Genomic DNA, 17653 nt, shown 5'->3' with positions numbered 1-17653 from the left:
ATTGGAATCACTTAGAAAAAGGAAGCACCCCTTCAGCCACATATCAGTTCAAGTAGCACCTAGGTAATGCAGGCAGCACATGTGGTACATGTTGATGCAAGTTGTACTAGACAAATCTAGTCACATTCAATGAAGCATTGCAAACTTAGTACCTCCATGGAAATTAGGCAAAATGCCCGGTATATGCTGGTCAGAGTCGCCCCAGACAATTCCGATCACACACAGTGAAGAGTCATATTCTCAGTATCTCACTAGAAATGAGGCACAACATCTAGTGCATGTTGTTCTGAGTCACATCAGACAATTCTGATCACACACAATGAAGAGTTACCAATTTCATCCCTTCCAGTCAATGAGGCACACCACTTATTGTGTGTTGATATGGTTTGCATCAGACAATTCAAATCGTACACACCACACAGGAGCAGGTTTAGGATGACAGCATGAGGTAGAATGAGGCACTACTATGGGTACGCCCTCACTTTTGAGGGTTGCAACCTTTGTATCGGGCACCGCATACAAGGCAGTTGGCATTTCACACAAGAGAGATGCGGCTTGATTGACAAAATAGGCCACGCTGGATCCCGCAACTGGTGAATCTACCACCAACGCGTGTTGATGTCCCCATGATGCAAAGACCACACAATTCGAGGCGGGCAAGACTTCTGAACTCCATACAAGGCAATCAAGGCTCTAGGCACAATTCTTAGATCCATGCTCATGCCACGCTACCAGCTGGGATACAAAAGATGATGTGGGCACTTAAGAGGGCAGCACTGTCCAGGTGCGTCAAGTAGACGGTGTGGGTTCCTCAAAGAGAACCTTGATTTCCCTGACATCCAAGAAGAACAGGGTGTTCAACTTTTATATCTATACTGGCAAGAAGGACATTTACAGTTACGCTAATCATACTTCTTATGACTAGTGCAGGAAATTAAGAGACAGTAAGTGACCCCTGCATACATTTTTCTATCATTTTTTTTCCGTGACACTACTTTGTTCACCTTGAATCCATTTGCTGAGATTTAAAAAAGGATGAGACTATAATTGTTGCTGTTTTTCCATGGATTATTCTAAATATAGTTTCATTTGGTAATTGCTGGTTGCTGTTTCCTTGTGATTTCAAGGTGTGTATTGTGAACTTTCAATTGCAATAATCAGCATGTGTGCAACCAAGCATGCAGAACTAAGTATTGTTAATAATATTCGAGCAAGTTCAGCCAAGCGTTAAGTAAAGCTACCATTCAGCTTTGAAATCACCAATGAATGTGCACCCAGCCAAGCGCGAAGGAAAGATCTGCTTTTAAATAAACTGTGTCTGGTGCTGAAGGAAAGTCATTTGTCATTTTTTTTAAACTGACGATGTCAGTGCAGTCAAGCGTTGAGAGTATTCTCTTTACATTCCAGGCTGGATTTATAATACTGTCTTTGTGCATCCAAGAGCAAGAGGAAACTGTTATTTAATCTATGTGAAGCGCAAGGAGAAAGTTATTTCATTAGCGTGAAGCCCGAGGAAGAACCTGTTATTGTTTAAGGTGAAGGCAATCGTGTTCATAATTAAAAGTAAACAGCGCATGCACTCACTGTTTTCTTTCAGCCGTGAAGGAATTCCTGTTCTCATTGAAAGTAAACAGCTCGCGTTTTCCCAGCGCGTGTTTTATCTTCAGCTTCTGTTTTTCGTGAGGACTCTCGCGCTCCTGTTGAATGTACACAGAATGAGCTGTGCAGCACGAAGGATTGACGCCCAACCAACAGTAATTGGGCAATTTACATCGGAGCATCACCTCAATCTTCCTGAAGCTCACGTCACGCTCTTTGCGTGACGTGCCGCCATTTTGGGGGTATTTATTTATTTCAGATTTCTTCATTTCTCACTGCGTTTTTTATCGTTTTGAAGGAACATCATTCTGTTATTTCGAAATACCAGCATTTTAAAGGTACTTCTTTTCTTATTTTCTGTGGAATTACGGTGACATGCACACCTTTGGATTTTGCATGTAATTTTTATGATATCTTACTACTGTGTCACAAACTTTACCAAGTACTTCTTTTTACTGGTTTTCCTCAATATTACAGTGATACTCACATTTTTCTTTTGCGTATCATTTCTAAGGCATTACTGGCATCATTGGTGACACACACACCACACCTATTTGCAATTTTAAAAGTGTTGTTTATTATTGTATAATTTTATTTGGTGTCTCTAAGGTGTAGTTTCTCTTTAACATTTTTTTCTTTCCTTTTCTTAATTTATTATTATTTCATTTTCATCGTCATCCCAGGTTATTCCCGCTCCACCATTTTTTCTTCAAAGTCCTGGTAAGCCATGTATGTTGTGGGAGCATTGGAAATAAACATTTGAGACTTATTTAGAAGCTATTGGGGGGATGATTACCTTTCTAAAAGAAAGTTAACCATTCTCAAACAATTTTTGGGTTTAGAAGGAAGGAATGTCTTAAAAACGTTACCACTCCTGGAAACTATTTATGTTGAGACTATAATAGACGATGAATCTGCTGGTGATTCCAATGTTGATGTATAAGAAGTAGCTTTGAAAGCTTTAGAAGAAAATTATGGTAAGAAAGTGAGTGTTATGGTTGAGAGAAAGACGTTTTTCTTTCGTGCACAAACATCAGGGGAAACCATTGAACAGTATGCAGCTAATTTAAGGATGTTGACTGTCACTTGCAAATTTAATGACATGAGAGATGATTTGATTAGAGATCAGTTAATCAATAGAATGTTGAATATTAAAACTTAAGAAAAATTGCTTGGTTTGAAGGATCCTACGTTAGATAAAACTTTGTCATTAGCCAGAATGATGGACAACACTTCTAGATATGTCAAAGAGCTCTAAAGTATTCCGAAAAAAGCAGTGCAAGATGACGAAGCTGTGCATGTTGTAAAAAAGAGTTTTAAAAAAGGATCGGAAAGATCTTTTTCTGACAGCAAACAAGATCATTCCAAAATTGAAAACTAAGTTTTGTTTTAGGTGTGGTAGTCCAAAACATACTGCTTTTTTGCCCAGCCTTAATACTAGGTGCCACAAGTGTAAACAACTGGGGCATTTTGCAAGAGGGTGCAAAAGCTCTGGATCTGTCATCCCTGCCAGATATGTGAATTTAGTTGACCAAATCAATTTGTCTCCAAGAAATGATTTGTCGTGTGATAGTGATTGTGAAGATGATGGTGTGGAAGTTATGGTCATTGAGTTCAAACAAGTACTTAAGTGTGGGGATGACAAACAAGGCGGATATCGCCCTCCCAAATGTTATATAAAAATTAGAGATAAAGAATGCTTCCCTGAGCCTAAACGCAACTGTGCTCCTACAGACCTGAAATGGAAGGCCTGCAACATGTTTTAAAAGGCTCTTCTTTTGAGTGGCACAATCAGTACTGGGGCTCACGAGTAGTCAGTGCAGTACTTGCCATGGGTATGTGGTATACCTATTTACATGGTACTCACAGATACAAAACATAAACAATCAGGTAAGGACTCCTTCCTAGTGGGTGTAGAAAGGGCATGTGCACTTTCACACTGTATCACAGTCCTAAGGCCACAAAGACGGAAGCAGCAGCGACCAGAAGGAAATAAAGAAAAACATTTTAGTGAAATCACCTAAGATAAGGCAAGTCCAACAGCTGCAATTCTAATGTCACGACTTAATGCAACACAGCACAGTAACCTTGCTTACTGCTGCTATTTTGCATCAATTCTTCGTGAAAATGCCCCTAAATTTGGTTCTGATCCTGCATCACTTTTTCACATGAAGCATTCCATTGAATGATAATGCAAGTGGCTGTAAAGCACAACTCAAATAGTCTACTTCATGTGTATGAAAGCTAAATGTTTTACAAATGGTAAAAGAATATTCTATCCACTCCTGCTCATAGAGTTGGACCTGCGGTTACAGCTGTTCTTGATGAGAGTTAGGTACCCAAGTGACATATTAATAATAGCAATTCATAATATATGATTTGGATCTCTTAAAAAGATTTACTAATATTTTAGTTCTTGAAAATAAAGATGTTCACAGGACTAGGGAGTGTACTTTTTAAAGATCTGATTGAGCTGCTCAAAGGGAACTGTTGCAGGGATTCTACTCAGTAACAGAAACATGCTAGGGACAATAGAACATTTGTTGATAGGGACTGAGTCAACATATCACCTCAGTACCATGAGCCCGAGTCTGACTAGCTAATATGTCTTACTTAACCTCCTACCCATATCAAGGGAGACAAGTAAATTGACACCCAGAACATAGCACTCCTGACCCACTCAGGGATCATAGTGTCAGGACACCTCCTTCGCTCACACACTTGTACTCGTCCACAATAAGAAATGACAGAGTCATGTTTATTTAAACTATTGTGCTTTAGAATGCAGTATATGTTCCACAGTAAGAAAACAACCACCTAGCTAAAATACCATCAGCGTAGTCAGTAACACATATATTATGAAAAGCCCTGCCATATTATAAGACAGATTAGCCTAACCCCTGTTGACGTTCGACAGAAGCAAAATGATTATACAGCAAAGATCTCGGGGATAAGTAGCAGTCCCCATACCTTAGCATACCCAGATGGACTTTCAACATCCCAGATACTGCCTTGATCTTACCTTATTGTTCATACCTATATGACAAGGCGTACATGCTCCTAAACAACAGCTGCATTTCTACGTTGTGTCTAAGTGTTAGTGCCTGACCAGAACACAACAACAAAGGACATTGGTGTGTTACCTTGTCAGCTGTGTTCAAGCTAAATCCCAGGAAAGAACAGAATGCAAAAACAACAGCAGGTTATGTGTGGAAATACAATATGGCACAAAGTCAAATGTATTTATAAAGTATAGTGTGCAAAACAAAAACGGCCTGTGTCAATCACAGTTAGGCTAGAAGGGACAATTACAATGGAATGAGCCATGCAAGGAACACAAGGCATCGTCCTCCTTGGTTAGGAAGGTAGCAATTAAAGGGATAACAGAAATGTTATGACAGGCACACTAAAAGCTGTTGTTATCAATTAATCATTGTACAGATTTGGGAAAAGACAATTTAAAAATACAAAATTAAAAAATATTCAAACATTGCATGTCATAGGAATCCTTCATGGAAGCAACAGACTCCATAATGGGGTCCAACTCCATATATATGGACAGGTCTACAACCCTGCACAGTAGTTCCAAAGAGCAGACATGATCTTCAGCTCCAACTGATGCAGACACTGTCATTGGGAAACCATCATCAACTTCAATTCAGATTTGATCTAATATTTGCGTTCCTGATGCACAGGAACTCCAGTTGGCTCTTTGCTCCAATTTCAGATTTTGTAGAGTTCACAAACCTAAGCAACAGTCCTGATAATGGTCCACTATGGGACTCACCAGCAGTTCAAGGTCCAGGACAGCGGGGGCCTGTGGAGCCAGGCATATGTCCAGTGTCCATTAAAAGGGACACCTGATGCAGTAAAATACAGGAGGCATGCATATGAATTAAGCAAGGCAGAATGCTAAGCACAAATCCACATCCAATGCCTGCAGTGGAATAATGCCAAACAGCTGAAGCATATGCATTTGGCAGTGCTGGAGTAATAGCATGTCCGGGGCGGCTGCTAAAGTAACATCCATTGTGTAATAGCGGCAACAGGATGAGAATGCTGCAAATAAGGAACAGCAATAATGGGAAGCCACCAAGCCCGCTGGAAGTTTTAGAGTGTATTAAAGTGGGGATTACTCCATAGATAGTCTAAAAATAAGTCACCTGGCAAGAGCCTAAATGTTTCTGTTTTTTAAAGTGACCTACACACGCAGTATCAGCGTCTCAACTTTGATATTAGGTTGGACAGAACTAGAGGTCATGGGGGAGGCATTGCTTGCTTACATTGTAGTATTTTAATAGTGAAAGTCATTCATACCAACCTCCTGACCTCGAGTGAATAACTATGAATTGAAGTGACAGGGGCAACAATCCCTCATGCAAACTGCACATGTTCTACCACCCCCTCAAGACAACCTTCCCTTCACAGAACAGATCATGGATATTATTTCGGCCAACATGGATTTCCAACGCACGCTGTTCTTCCTGGGTGACTTTAACCTCCACTTGAACAATGTAAACAATGTGCTGGGTAATAGCCTTAAATTCTTCCTACTTGACCTCAACCTTATCCAAATATGTGACAGCCCTCCGCATACCAACGGAGCCACGTTAGATCTTTTCATTGGTAAGCCCAACTCTTTCCACCTGGAGTAGATCCTCCCATATGACTGGACAGATCACTATTGCATCTCTTTCCTCGTCCATGAAGCGATAAGAGAAAACAGATCCCAACCTAGGAACCCAGAAAGCTGAAAAGATGCCTATGGAAACATCAACTCGCAAGATCTGATGGAGCTTTGTGATAAAATCTTGAACATGTCTAATGTCCACGACCTGGCGGCCCACTATAACCATGCAATGCTCAATGTTCTTGACTTAGTGGCACCACTTCAACTTAAAAGAGTGTCTGGTAAAATCTCCAAACCATGGTTCAATGATAGTCTTAATGCCGAAAAAAGAAACTTAAGACTTGCAGAAAGGGAGTGGCAAGCCCATCCCTCCTTGGAACATCTTTGTCACCAAAGATCCTTGCAAAGCTTATACAACGGGTGCATTATATGCACGAAGGCCACCTTCTTTAGAACACAATTAGATCAAGAAAAAAAACTTCTGAAAAAGCTATTCGAACTCATCAAGTCCCAATCCAATAATCATCCCAACCTCTCGGGTCTGGGTCAAGGGACACTGCAGAACAGTGAAGAATTTGCTATTTTCTTCAGGGATAAGACCATCAAGATCGAATCTGAACTACGTTTGGCATGTGATCACCTCCTGAGGGGTCCGCTGAACACTCTATGCCCCTCAGAGTCAAATATCTTGGAACATTTACAGCCCTTCAGCACTAAAAAAAAATCCTCATTGAGTTTGTTCCAAACTGTGGATGAACCCACTATTCGCAAAATGTTGTGAACCCTGAAACCTTCCAATCACTACAACTATCCTTTGCCATCAAACCTTTTCCCTGAAGTGAGATGCGCCTTACTAACTCTGGACGACATCGTCAGTGCTCTGCTTTTGCAAGGTGCTACCCTGGATTGCCTTAAATCAGGTCAGGTTACCCCGATCGTAAAGAAACCAAATGCAGATCCTACTGACCTTCTTAAATTTTGACCAATCACTAACATCCCCACCTTGGCAAAACTTTTGGAGAAATGTATGCTCGCCCAACTTTGTCATCCTGAACTAATGCCAATCTGGTTTCTGCCCAGGTCACAGCACAGAGTTGGCGCTCACGCACATCGTTGATGATGCGCTTAGAATGCTGGATCACAATGAGTCGTGCATACTGATACTTCTCAAACTTTCGTCAGCTTTTGACACTGTCAAACATGATCACCTAATTGGCCTCCTAGAACACAGGGTGGGGCCATCAGGACGTTTTTAAGCTTTAAGTTCAGGATTCTGAGGAGAATTGTCCACTATCTCTCCCCTCAGGCACGTAAGCAGACTGTAGTTGCATTGGTGTCTTCCCGATTGGACTACTGCAACGCCCTGTATGCAGACATCAATAAGGGCGATATTCAACGCCTTCAGAGCGTGCAGAACGCTGCGGCGAGATTTGTGTTGGACGCCCCCAAGTCTTTCTCGACGAGCCAGGAAGAAGCTCAATTGGCTCCCGATCCAGCAAAGAATTGTGTTTAAAATCCTATGTCTGGTCTTTGGAGCGCTTCTGGCTGGACCTTCAGATGCCTTAGGCTCTCTGCTAATTCCCTACTCCCCTAGCAGGAGCCTTTGTTCCTCCAACATGAATTTGCTGTGCATCCCGCGTAGTAAGAAAGTCAGATGGGGTGGCAGGGCCTTTGCCACCGTGGCCCCCCGTTTGTGGAATACTATCCCCTCCGACATAAAGTTACAACCCTCGTTGTCTCTCTTCAGAAAAACACTAAAAACATGGTGCTTCATTAAGGCTTATCAATAGGCTTGCTATGTCGATTCTCTTTGGGTTAGGTGCCTTGACGCCCTTTGGGCTAAGTAGCGCAATACAAGTCATATTTCATTCATTCATTCATTCAAGCTGGTTCTCTTCGTTCCTTCAGAACAGATCCCAATGTTTCAAGGTGTATCAATCCTTGTCCGACCCTGCACCAGTCAACCTGGGTTTTCCACAAGGTTCAGATTTGTCCCCCATGCTCTTTAACCTGTTCCTGGAGCCTATCATATGTATACCCAACTATACCTGAAGATCACCTCCCCTGAAGACATCCATTCCCTCAACCAAGTCCTGCTGGAAAAACAAAGCTGGCTGCCACGCATTCATCTGAAGCTTAATGCTCTTAAAACTAAATTCCTACTTATCTCACCCACAACCAATCCCTCGTCATGAAACAATGGCTGAATCAGCTAACTGCTCTTAACTGCAGTCCACACCTCTTGGACTTGGCATCATCTCTGGGTAGCATTCTAGAAAAAAGCCTGAACATGCAGAAGCACATCAGTTCCCTCACCAAAGGAGCAAACTTTCAACTCAGTTTACTTAGGAAACTCAAACTCTTCCTCCCGGTTCATGAGCTCAAGACTGCAGTTCAAGTATTAGTGTTCTCAAAGCTGGACTATGGCAGTGCAACACTCTGTGGCCTGCCTAGAGTGAGGATGGCTTCTCTTAGGGCTACCCTCAATTCGGCTGCTAGGCTTCTAACGGGTACTAAAAAATACAACCACATCTCTCCTGACTTGCGTGAACTAAATTGGCTTCCCTATCAAGCTCGAATTCAGCTAACAATTGCATGCATTGCTCACAAAGCCATCCTGTTATACCTAGAGCAGAAATTGAAACTCTCTTGTGGGTCTAGAGCTTCCCGAAGCGCCAGGACCCTTTTGCTTAAATCTCAAAAATTCAAGAAAAAAAAGACCTATAACCGAGCCTTCTCAGGGTTTGCGCCAAGGATCTGGAACCCCTCTACTGGAACCCCTCTACTGTCTTCGTCAAAGAAAGTGGTCATACGGTTCCTGATGAAGACATTTCTGCCTAAGCATGGCACCTGCATCGGATTCGGGTCCATACACGTTGTCTCTGGCTCTACCACAGGGTTCACGATTACATCGGACAATGCTAGACTCTGACTCTGCCTGTGGGTGTGTTTACTTCCTTCACAAGATTGTTGGACTATTTTAGCCTTCGATTGTGTCAACTGTCTATTGTGCTTTGTATGTTTATAACCTCTGATGCATAATCTTTGTTATACCCTTATGATGCATAATTTGTAAAGCGTTCTCATACCCTCAGTGGTCATGTTCGCGCTATATAAAACTTTCCAAATAAAATAAATACATTAAATATTTGATATAAAATTCCTCAAAATTCAGGGGAAGGTTTGCATTTAACAAAGAATGTATTTCCAGAGTAGTTCTATCCACCTGCAACTTGAAGGTCTCACAGGCAGACATGAGAGCCACCTCTAGTTGAAACAATAATACTTGTGTCTATTTACCTTGTTAAATATGCCATTTAATGTTGAATGAAAGGTCACAGTGAGCTATCGACAATTTCCTGTGGAGGGGGAAACAAGAAATGTTTGCAGACACTGACTAACTGGGAAATGGATACGATGTCCCCAAGGTCTTTCAGCTGTCTAAAGGGAGATTGAGAGCATTATGCAAACACAGCATCAAGTTGATAAATTTTAGGGGCAATCTAAAAGGAATTATCCACATGCTGTTTTGGGCATTTGACCATAATTGAATGTACAATGACCAGACAAATAACAAGTCGCACAGCTTGTTGTGGCTGAGCAGGTACATCAGCTCTAGCAGGACCAGCCTGGAAGGCACAGGAAACAAATTGTATTAAGTCTAGATATAAAATAACTACTATTTGGTTAAACAACGGATGTTATTCTGCCAAATTTAATGCAGCTAAAATTGGGTAGGGAATAAAGCCTGCAACAATAGGCCAGGTGGCCCTGTAAATACTTAAGGGGCTCATATGAAAAATGCCAGGAACACGGGGAAGGAAGCCATTAAACAAAGTCTGATGTTCCCAGATCGTAAGAGGAACTTCAAGAAGTGAATACGGCCAACAAAGATTCGGTGCTGTAGGCGCAGTAACATATGAAATATATTATCATTATTGTCAACAGCAGTAGATGTGACCCACAAATAAAAAGCTTCATAGTGGTGTTCAGCATCCGCCTTAATCACATAAACCGCAGGAGCTCCCTCATTAGGGACTTCATGCTAGAGTTAAGTGTTTTGTAACCGCTGGTCGGCAATAAGCTGCAATTGCAATGGCCACAATCAATATTCAAATGTTTTAAAAAGGCAGCACAAAAGGGGCTGTAAACCTTTGACGATGCAAGCTTGAAAAACCAATGGAACTAAGCATTCCTTAAAAACTGCGGTGGATAAATCCCCTACATCATGGACTTCTCCACAAACGCAAGCGCTTCTTAGGATCCTGGATATATGTACCTGACCAACAATTGGTGGCACACTGTTGCAGGGATTCTACTCAGGAATAGAACTATGCTTGAGACCATGAAACATTAGTAGATAGGGACTGAGCATCCATAAAACCTAAATATCATGAGCCTAAGTCCGACTAGCTATAGTGTCTCACTTGCCCTACTACACATATGCAGAGACACAGAATACAACACTCCGGACCCTTCTAGGGATCGTGATTACAGGACACCCCCCTTTCTCTCACACACTTGTACTGGTTGACAATAAGAAAGGACAGAGTTACAAAGGAAGTTTGAAACTTTTATTTAAACTATTGTGCTCAAGAATCCAGTATACATGCCACAATAGGAAAACAGCTCCCTAGCAAAAATACGATCAGCACAGTCAGTAAACTGTATATTATGAAAAGCCCTATCAGTTTATAAAGCATATTATCCTAACTCTCTCCTCTTCAACAGAAGCAAACTGATTATACAGTAAAGCTCTCTAGCATTAGTAGCAAACCTCTTACCTTAGCATACACAGATAAACTTTCTACATCTCAGATACAGCTGTTATCTTCTATCAGAAAAAATCTCTCCCTCTGTGGGTGTGACATTACTGTGCATACCTATATGACAAAGCATACATGCTCCTAAGCAACAGCTGATTTTCTGTGTTGTGTCTAGGTGATAGTGCTCACCAGAACACAATAACAAGGGACATTCTGGCAGATGCATCAACGTAGCCTTTTGCTATTCCTAAATAGCGATTTTTAAAGAATCGCTATTTAGGAATAGCAAAAGCCTATGCATGTAGGAATCGCTATTAAAATAGCGATTCCTTAACATTCCTTAATTGCTACTCGCAAATTAAGGAATGCTGTCCCATTAATTCCTATGGGCCTACAGGCCCATAGGAATGTATTGAAGATTGCATGAGCAATTTGCAAGTACCAGTAGGTACTCGCAAATTGCTCATGCAATTTCAAGTGTGCAAGGGTGTCAAAATGATACCCTGTTGCACCCCTGAAATTGATTTATGTACATATGTTGCACACACACATGCCCTGAGGGCATGTGTGTGCACAACATGAAACTTTCAAAATTGCACAAAAGTGCTTTTTTCAAAGTTTTAGCAAATTACCATGAAGTCCAACTTCATGGTAATTTGTGCCTCCTATTAGCGAAATCGCTATTTTTGTGACTTTCATGCATTGCATTTAAGGAATCTCAATTTGGGATTCCTTAAATGCAATCGCAATTTAAGGAATCTCAATTTAGAGATTCCTTAAATTGTGATTTTTGCATTTGGGATGATGCATCCCAAATGTAAAAATACCGGGAGCAAAGGGGCAGATTCTGAGAATCTGCCCATTTGCTCCAGGCATTTACTTTGATGCATCTGCCAGTAAGTTATTTGACCTTGTCGGCCGTGTTCAGACTAAATCCCAGGATAGAACAGAGCGCCGAAAATAACAGCAGGTTCTGTGTTAAAATATAATGTGGCACAAAGTCAAAAACGTGCAAAGTTAATCCTTCCTGTGTCATGCAAAAGTTAGGTTAATATAGTGAAAACGAAAATGTGCCATGCACGGTACACATGACAGAACATTCATAATATCGTCCGTTTATAGGCATTCTAGCAGGCACATCCCCATTCAGGCTGGGTAAGTATAGAGGTCAAGTGCAAAACTAAGTGAACATAAAAAGTGGACAATGGGGGAGAAGAATTCCCAAAACTGGTGGCGCTGAAAGGAACAGGAGGAGGAAGGGATCCAAGAAGTGTGTTGTACGTGTTATTCAAATGTTAAAATTGTGAACAGAGTTTGTATCTGCTCGGTCTGCTAAAATGGATAGTAGGAAACTGGGAATCTTTGAAACATTTATCTTTTTATTTTGAATTTCTATTTAACAACCCCCACATTGTTGAAAACAACCAATTTGCTTTAAATGGGCTATTTTAGAGCATGCAAAAAGACACATTAAAGCAAAATGCCTGTGGATCAACGTAAAGTACAGTGGTCTTCAAAGTTAGGGCGTGCCCTCCGGGGGATGTCTATGTACCCCCAGTGGCGTGCAAGAGCCCTAGAAAGCACTCACTCTCCTTTCCTTTTGTGCTTTTTAGCCAATTCTAGTCATTGTACATGTTTGCCCTTATTTTTAGATGAAGTTGACTTGTGCTGAAAATGGCTCAGTCTCAAAGTAACCCTGGTGCAAGGTTGACAGTGTTGAATGCAGAATTGTTTTTATGCAGGAAGGGACACCTTCCAGTGCAAAAACTATTCTGGGAGACAGATTCCTCTGTCTATCTGTGCTGCAGAATTTAGCGCACCTAGAAAGAAGTAGAAATTTGGAGAAATGGAGATATGTTTCGTTGTTATGCCTCCCCTAGGAAGGTGTAGGATTATGGTGCATCCCAGGTTTAAAAGTTCTTATAAATATGAGGATGTGTCCATATCAATGGGAATTGCATGAAAACACCAACTCAAATCCCAAAGAATTCCTTTCCACGGCATAATAATGAAACAGAGCAATTTACGCTGTGGTGCATTACCCCACATTTTTTAAGCCACTCACAGCCATGCAAAGTGGCTTTGTGTGGTTCCAAAAATTTGCGTAACACATGTACCACATTGCACATTGCAAACATGACACAACCCTCTCATAAATAAGCCCCATCTTTTTTTTGTAAATGTAACCAATGTATTTATCACTGACAATTTCTCAGATCCCGTTATTCCACAAAATTATTATTATTTTTTTTTAAATGTGGCAATGCAATTTATGGTGGCTACAAAAGAGTACAGATAGGTAGAATGAGTGGGCTTTGCAATGCTCCATGATGCATGGGGTTGGAATGTTGGACTGTTCATCTCGCTTGTCCACCTAACATTAATTACCTGGTATTTAATCTTTCTGGAGAACCTTCATAGTATACTTTTGCACATTTGTGTCATATCTGACATGTAAAGTCACTAACCTGTGATCACAGTAAGAAGAAAGGCGAAGAGTAGTGTGGAACCCATGCCTCTGCTTTGTTTCACTCAGGTGGAGGAAATCCAGCTCCTGAAAAACATTCAGAATTTTTTTTTTTCAATGAGGTCAAAGACTCAAGCGGTGGCATCATAGGGGGAAGTTATACATTTATATACATTATATTTATATACATATTTATATATTTGTAATGGTGCTGTGATGTAACAACTCGGTCATTGTAACAACCACATTTGTAATTGCATTTGTTGTAAACACATGCAATGTAAGCAGCTATTTTTTTCTCAGTGGGTCACAAGGACATGGAATTGCTTTGAGTCTTCTTTAGAGGAAGAGCAGAAAAGGAAAAATAAATGTAACAGTTTCATTTCAGAGGCCCAATGGAGGGCTTTAAAATTAAATAAAGATTATGCTACAGCGCAGAAACCTATCACCAAAACTAGAAGGATGGTCACCCAGGCCATTGTCAGCAGCAGACTGGACTATGGCAACGTACTCTACGCAGGAGCCCCGGCCAAACTCCTGAAACGACTCCAATGCATCCAGAACGCCTCCGCACGCCTCCGCACGCCTGAGCCTCAACATCCCCCACCGCAGCCACATCACACCCCACCTGAAAGACCTGCACTGGCTCCCCATCAACAAGAGGATAACCTTCAAGCTCATCACCAATGCACACAAGGCACACCCCGACACCAGACCAGCGTACCTCAACAGACGACTCAGCCTCTACACCCTTGCCCGCCAGCTCTGCTCTGCAGACAACTCACTTGCCACCATCTCCCGCATCCGAAGAGTGACTGCCGGTGGCAGATCATTCTCCCACCTCGCCGCCAAGATGTGGAACACCCTCCCCATCTGCCTACGGCAGACCGAAGACCTTCTAACCTTCAGGAGACTCCTCAGGACCTGGCTCTTCGAACAGTAGCAACACCCGCCCCCCTAGCGCATTGAGAATCTCACGGGTATGTAGTGTGCTTTACAAATGCTATGATTGACTAGAGGGAAAGGAATTCATGAAAGTGCACTAATGATCCCAGCATACAACACTAAGTTAAACTCACCAGTGAGGCGCACTGAGGACTAAATAAACAAAGGACATGCAGAGTAGATTGCCTTTATAACTATCCTGTGCAGTATCATGAAGCCTGTGACCAAGGAGCTGCTGTTCTTAAGGCAATATATATATATATATATATATATATATATATATATAGATGTATATATATATATATATATATATATATATATATATATATATTACCTACTGGCGGTCGCCAGTAGGTATATATAGTTAGGATTTTTTCCCTATGGGATTTTTGAAAATTCTATGTCTAATAACTTTGGCGTTTGTGGACGGAATTGGCTGAAAGTTTCAGGAAAATGGAACATTTTGTTTCTGAGCAGCCCCTGAAAATTTGGGGGGGGTTTGTCAATGGGGGGGCCGAGAAAAAAGGGGGGTCCCAAAACGCGTTTTTCCTATGTTAATTTCCATAGGGCGGTTGGCCTCACTTTTAGCCCGAACGGCTGAATGGATTTGCACGAAACTTGGCAAAATTGTAGGGACTGTTAGCCCGATGTGCCTTTGCTAGGTCTCAATATATGTGCTCCAGTGGATTTTGAGAAATTAACGTTTAAAAAAAGATATATATCTGTAAGCGCACTCTGGGCAGCGCTCCGGTTCGCGTACTTTACGCGTAACGGAACTTCGCGAAGCGAAGCTGATTGGCTCTCCGGTGTCTGTCAACATTCTAAACAGTCCGGAGCGGCCGCCATCTTGTCTCTCGGTAGGATCGAGAGACAAGAGGAGGCCAAAACAAAGGGGAAAATGACCATAAGGGGGCATAGTAGATCCTCCCTGACCCCCTAGGTTTGATGTGGAGGCTTTAAAAGGGCCCCGCACCGGGAAGCGTACTGGGGAGCGTACTAAAAGGAAAAAAGAATGATAGACTTTTAAAATATTGTATGTTTATTGATTGTTCGTTTTGTTGTTTTTTTTTGTTTTTTTTTATTTAAGTAGCAATATGTAGGTACCAATGCAGAGTCAAAAAATTAATATACACCCTATGTAACATAAAAAGTTGCACAGTATACTATAAGTCTGACTTTACATTATAATCAATTAGGTACTAGTTTATGAATTACATATAAAAATGATTAAAGTCTCGAACAATTTTTGATTATTAAATAATTTTATTTTTGTGATTCTTTTTCCAAATTTAACAGAACATTTAACAACAAATTGTCGGAAATGTCCTCATTTTCAATCAGCAAATCTACTGCATCTACACATTGAACTAATTCATGGTCCCGTGATTCATCCATGAAATCTGAGTCATCATTGTCCTCAATAACTTTTTCTGTGTTGTTCTCCAGAACAATTTTGAAGGAAATAATCTGCTCTCCTTCCATTTTCTTGCTGTAATTTGCATAAAAAATAAATATATCAGTAGAGATAGGGCACTGTTGGCTTTAAGTTCAGACAGGTACTTGTGAGTTTATAACAGAGAAGTAATCTATGGGCACTGTATGGTTTCAGGCGTGAAGTAGTACTATTAAAAAGTGCCTGTGAAGAAGTCTAAGTAAATTCATAATTATAGCACAGAAACCTAAATCAATCCATAATTATAATAAACAAGCCTTTCTCAATGTCTAACTCTTACAGAGGGACAGTATATAACTATCTGAAAATGTTTTCCCAAATTAATTTAAAGTGCATAACATAGTTCTCCTTTCAAATTTATAAAATAACATCTTACCTATTAAAAACAAGTTTAAGTTGTCAGTGAAAATGCACTTGCAATGTACTTCAGGAAGTAGTAGTCAAAATGGCTGTGTTTCTCTCTCTTTTTTTATATATATTCAGGTACATAACCAATCAAATGTCAGGTAAAAAAAGTAGAAAATGAAAGTAACATTTTAATTGGTTTTCAATTCCAACACTTCAGATGTGTTTTGTGAAGTAATTTGGTGAGAGTGTCTCCAGTCGTTTTTCTGTAAATTACTTTCCCACCTTTTTTGATGGTGCGCTTCCCGGGGAGCGCCCCGGTACGCGAACTGGCGAGCGCCCCGGTACGCGAACCTTAAGCGTTACGGGAGTCCACCATTTTGTGTTTTGGATGACTTAAGATACAAGATGGAGGGCAAATAATGTTCAGAATGGGTAGAAGGGGGCACGGTAGACTTATCTTGACCCCCTAGGTTTTCTGAGGGTGGCTGAGGAGGCTTAAATGTGCGAAAAAAACATTTTTTTTGAAAATTTCGCGCGGTTAGCTTCCGGTTCGCGTACCGGGTAGCGCCCCGGGGAGCGTACTTTGTTGAAAATTAGTGAAAAAAGTTAGAGTAAAATAATAATTGTGAGTGATCAGATGTAGGGTAGCTCTGAGAAGAGCTTTTGGGTTTATGGTACATTTAGGTACTTATAAGTAGGTACCAATGCACAGTCTTAAATTCAAAATGAAAACTCTGTTGCCCTCATCTGAGAAGTGAACTCCATCTCCTCTGTAGATATCTTGCATGTAGTAACGCAAGTTATTGTTGTACATGGAGCCCATTCCATGGTCTCTCATGTAAGCTGAAACAGATTTGTTTACATGCTTCCTCGACTTCTCAATTTGTGGACAAAATTGGTTTGACCACCTCCATTTCTGTCTTTGGCATATATTTGAATATACCAAGGCAGTTTGAGGAAAAAGTGCCATTAATTGCTCAAAGGTGTCCTTTAAAAGCATTTCCAGACCTACCCCAGTCAAAGTGCCCAAATCATTACCTCCACAGTGCACAATTAACAGGTCAGGTTTTGGCAAATGCATAAAGGTTTTCACCAATGGTATCAATTGGTGACATTTTAATCCTCTGTGGCCAAACCACTTAATTTCCACATCTTGTAAATTGAGGTTAGGTAAATTTCTGTTCTCAGCATACCTCTGAGCCCAATAGATGTAACTATGTCCAACAATCCAGACAGAAAACATGGTGAGAGAAGGTTCTCCTGCAGTCAGATGAAGTGTGGCAATGAAATGGCAGTTGAAAAAATAAGAGTTTAAAATGAAAAAAACTGTGGAGTTTCTGTGTTAATGAAGCAGTAACAGTGATTGGTGGATTTTGATTGCTGAAAACAGAAAGTTAGGGTGCATGGATGAGTTCTTTGAAAGATGTATTTTGAGTGGTCAAGAA

The 17653-nt window shown here is 40.9% G+C and overlaps 1 protein-coding gene across 2 annotated transcripts in view; it reads right to left on the bottom strand.

The window, feature by feature from the left end:
- Nucleotides 1–17653, bottom strand: part of LOC144817796 (uncharacterized) — a 300423-nt gene that overhangs the window by 30024 nt on the left and 252746 nt on the right. For both annotated transcript variants that reach the window (XM_078674625.1, XM_078674626.1), the window contains exon 2: nucleotides 13464–13549. In XM_078674625.1, coding sequence (XP_078530751.1) covers nucleotides 13464–13509 — 46 coding nt within the window. In that variant the 5' untranslated portion in view covers nucleotides 13510–13549. The remainder of the gene's footprint in view (nucleotides 1–13463; nucleotides 13550–17653) is intronic.

This window comes from Lissotriton helveticus, chromosome 2_1 (genome assembly GCF_964261635.1).
Source record: "Lissotriton helveticus chromosome 2_1, aLisHel1.1, whole genome shotgun sequence".
In the NCBI taxonomy this organism is placed as follows: Eukaryota; Metazoa; Chordata; class Amphibia; order Caudata; family Salamandridae; genus Lissotriton; species Lissotriton helveticus.
Note: the sequence above shows the minus strand (reverse complement) of the source record. Positions and strands in the feature narration are given on the sequence as shown.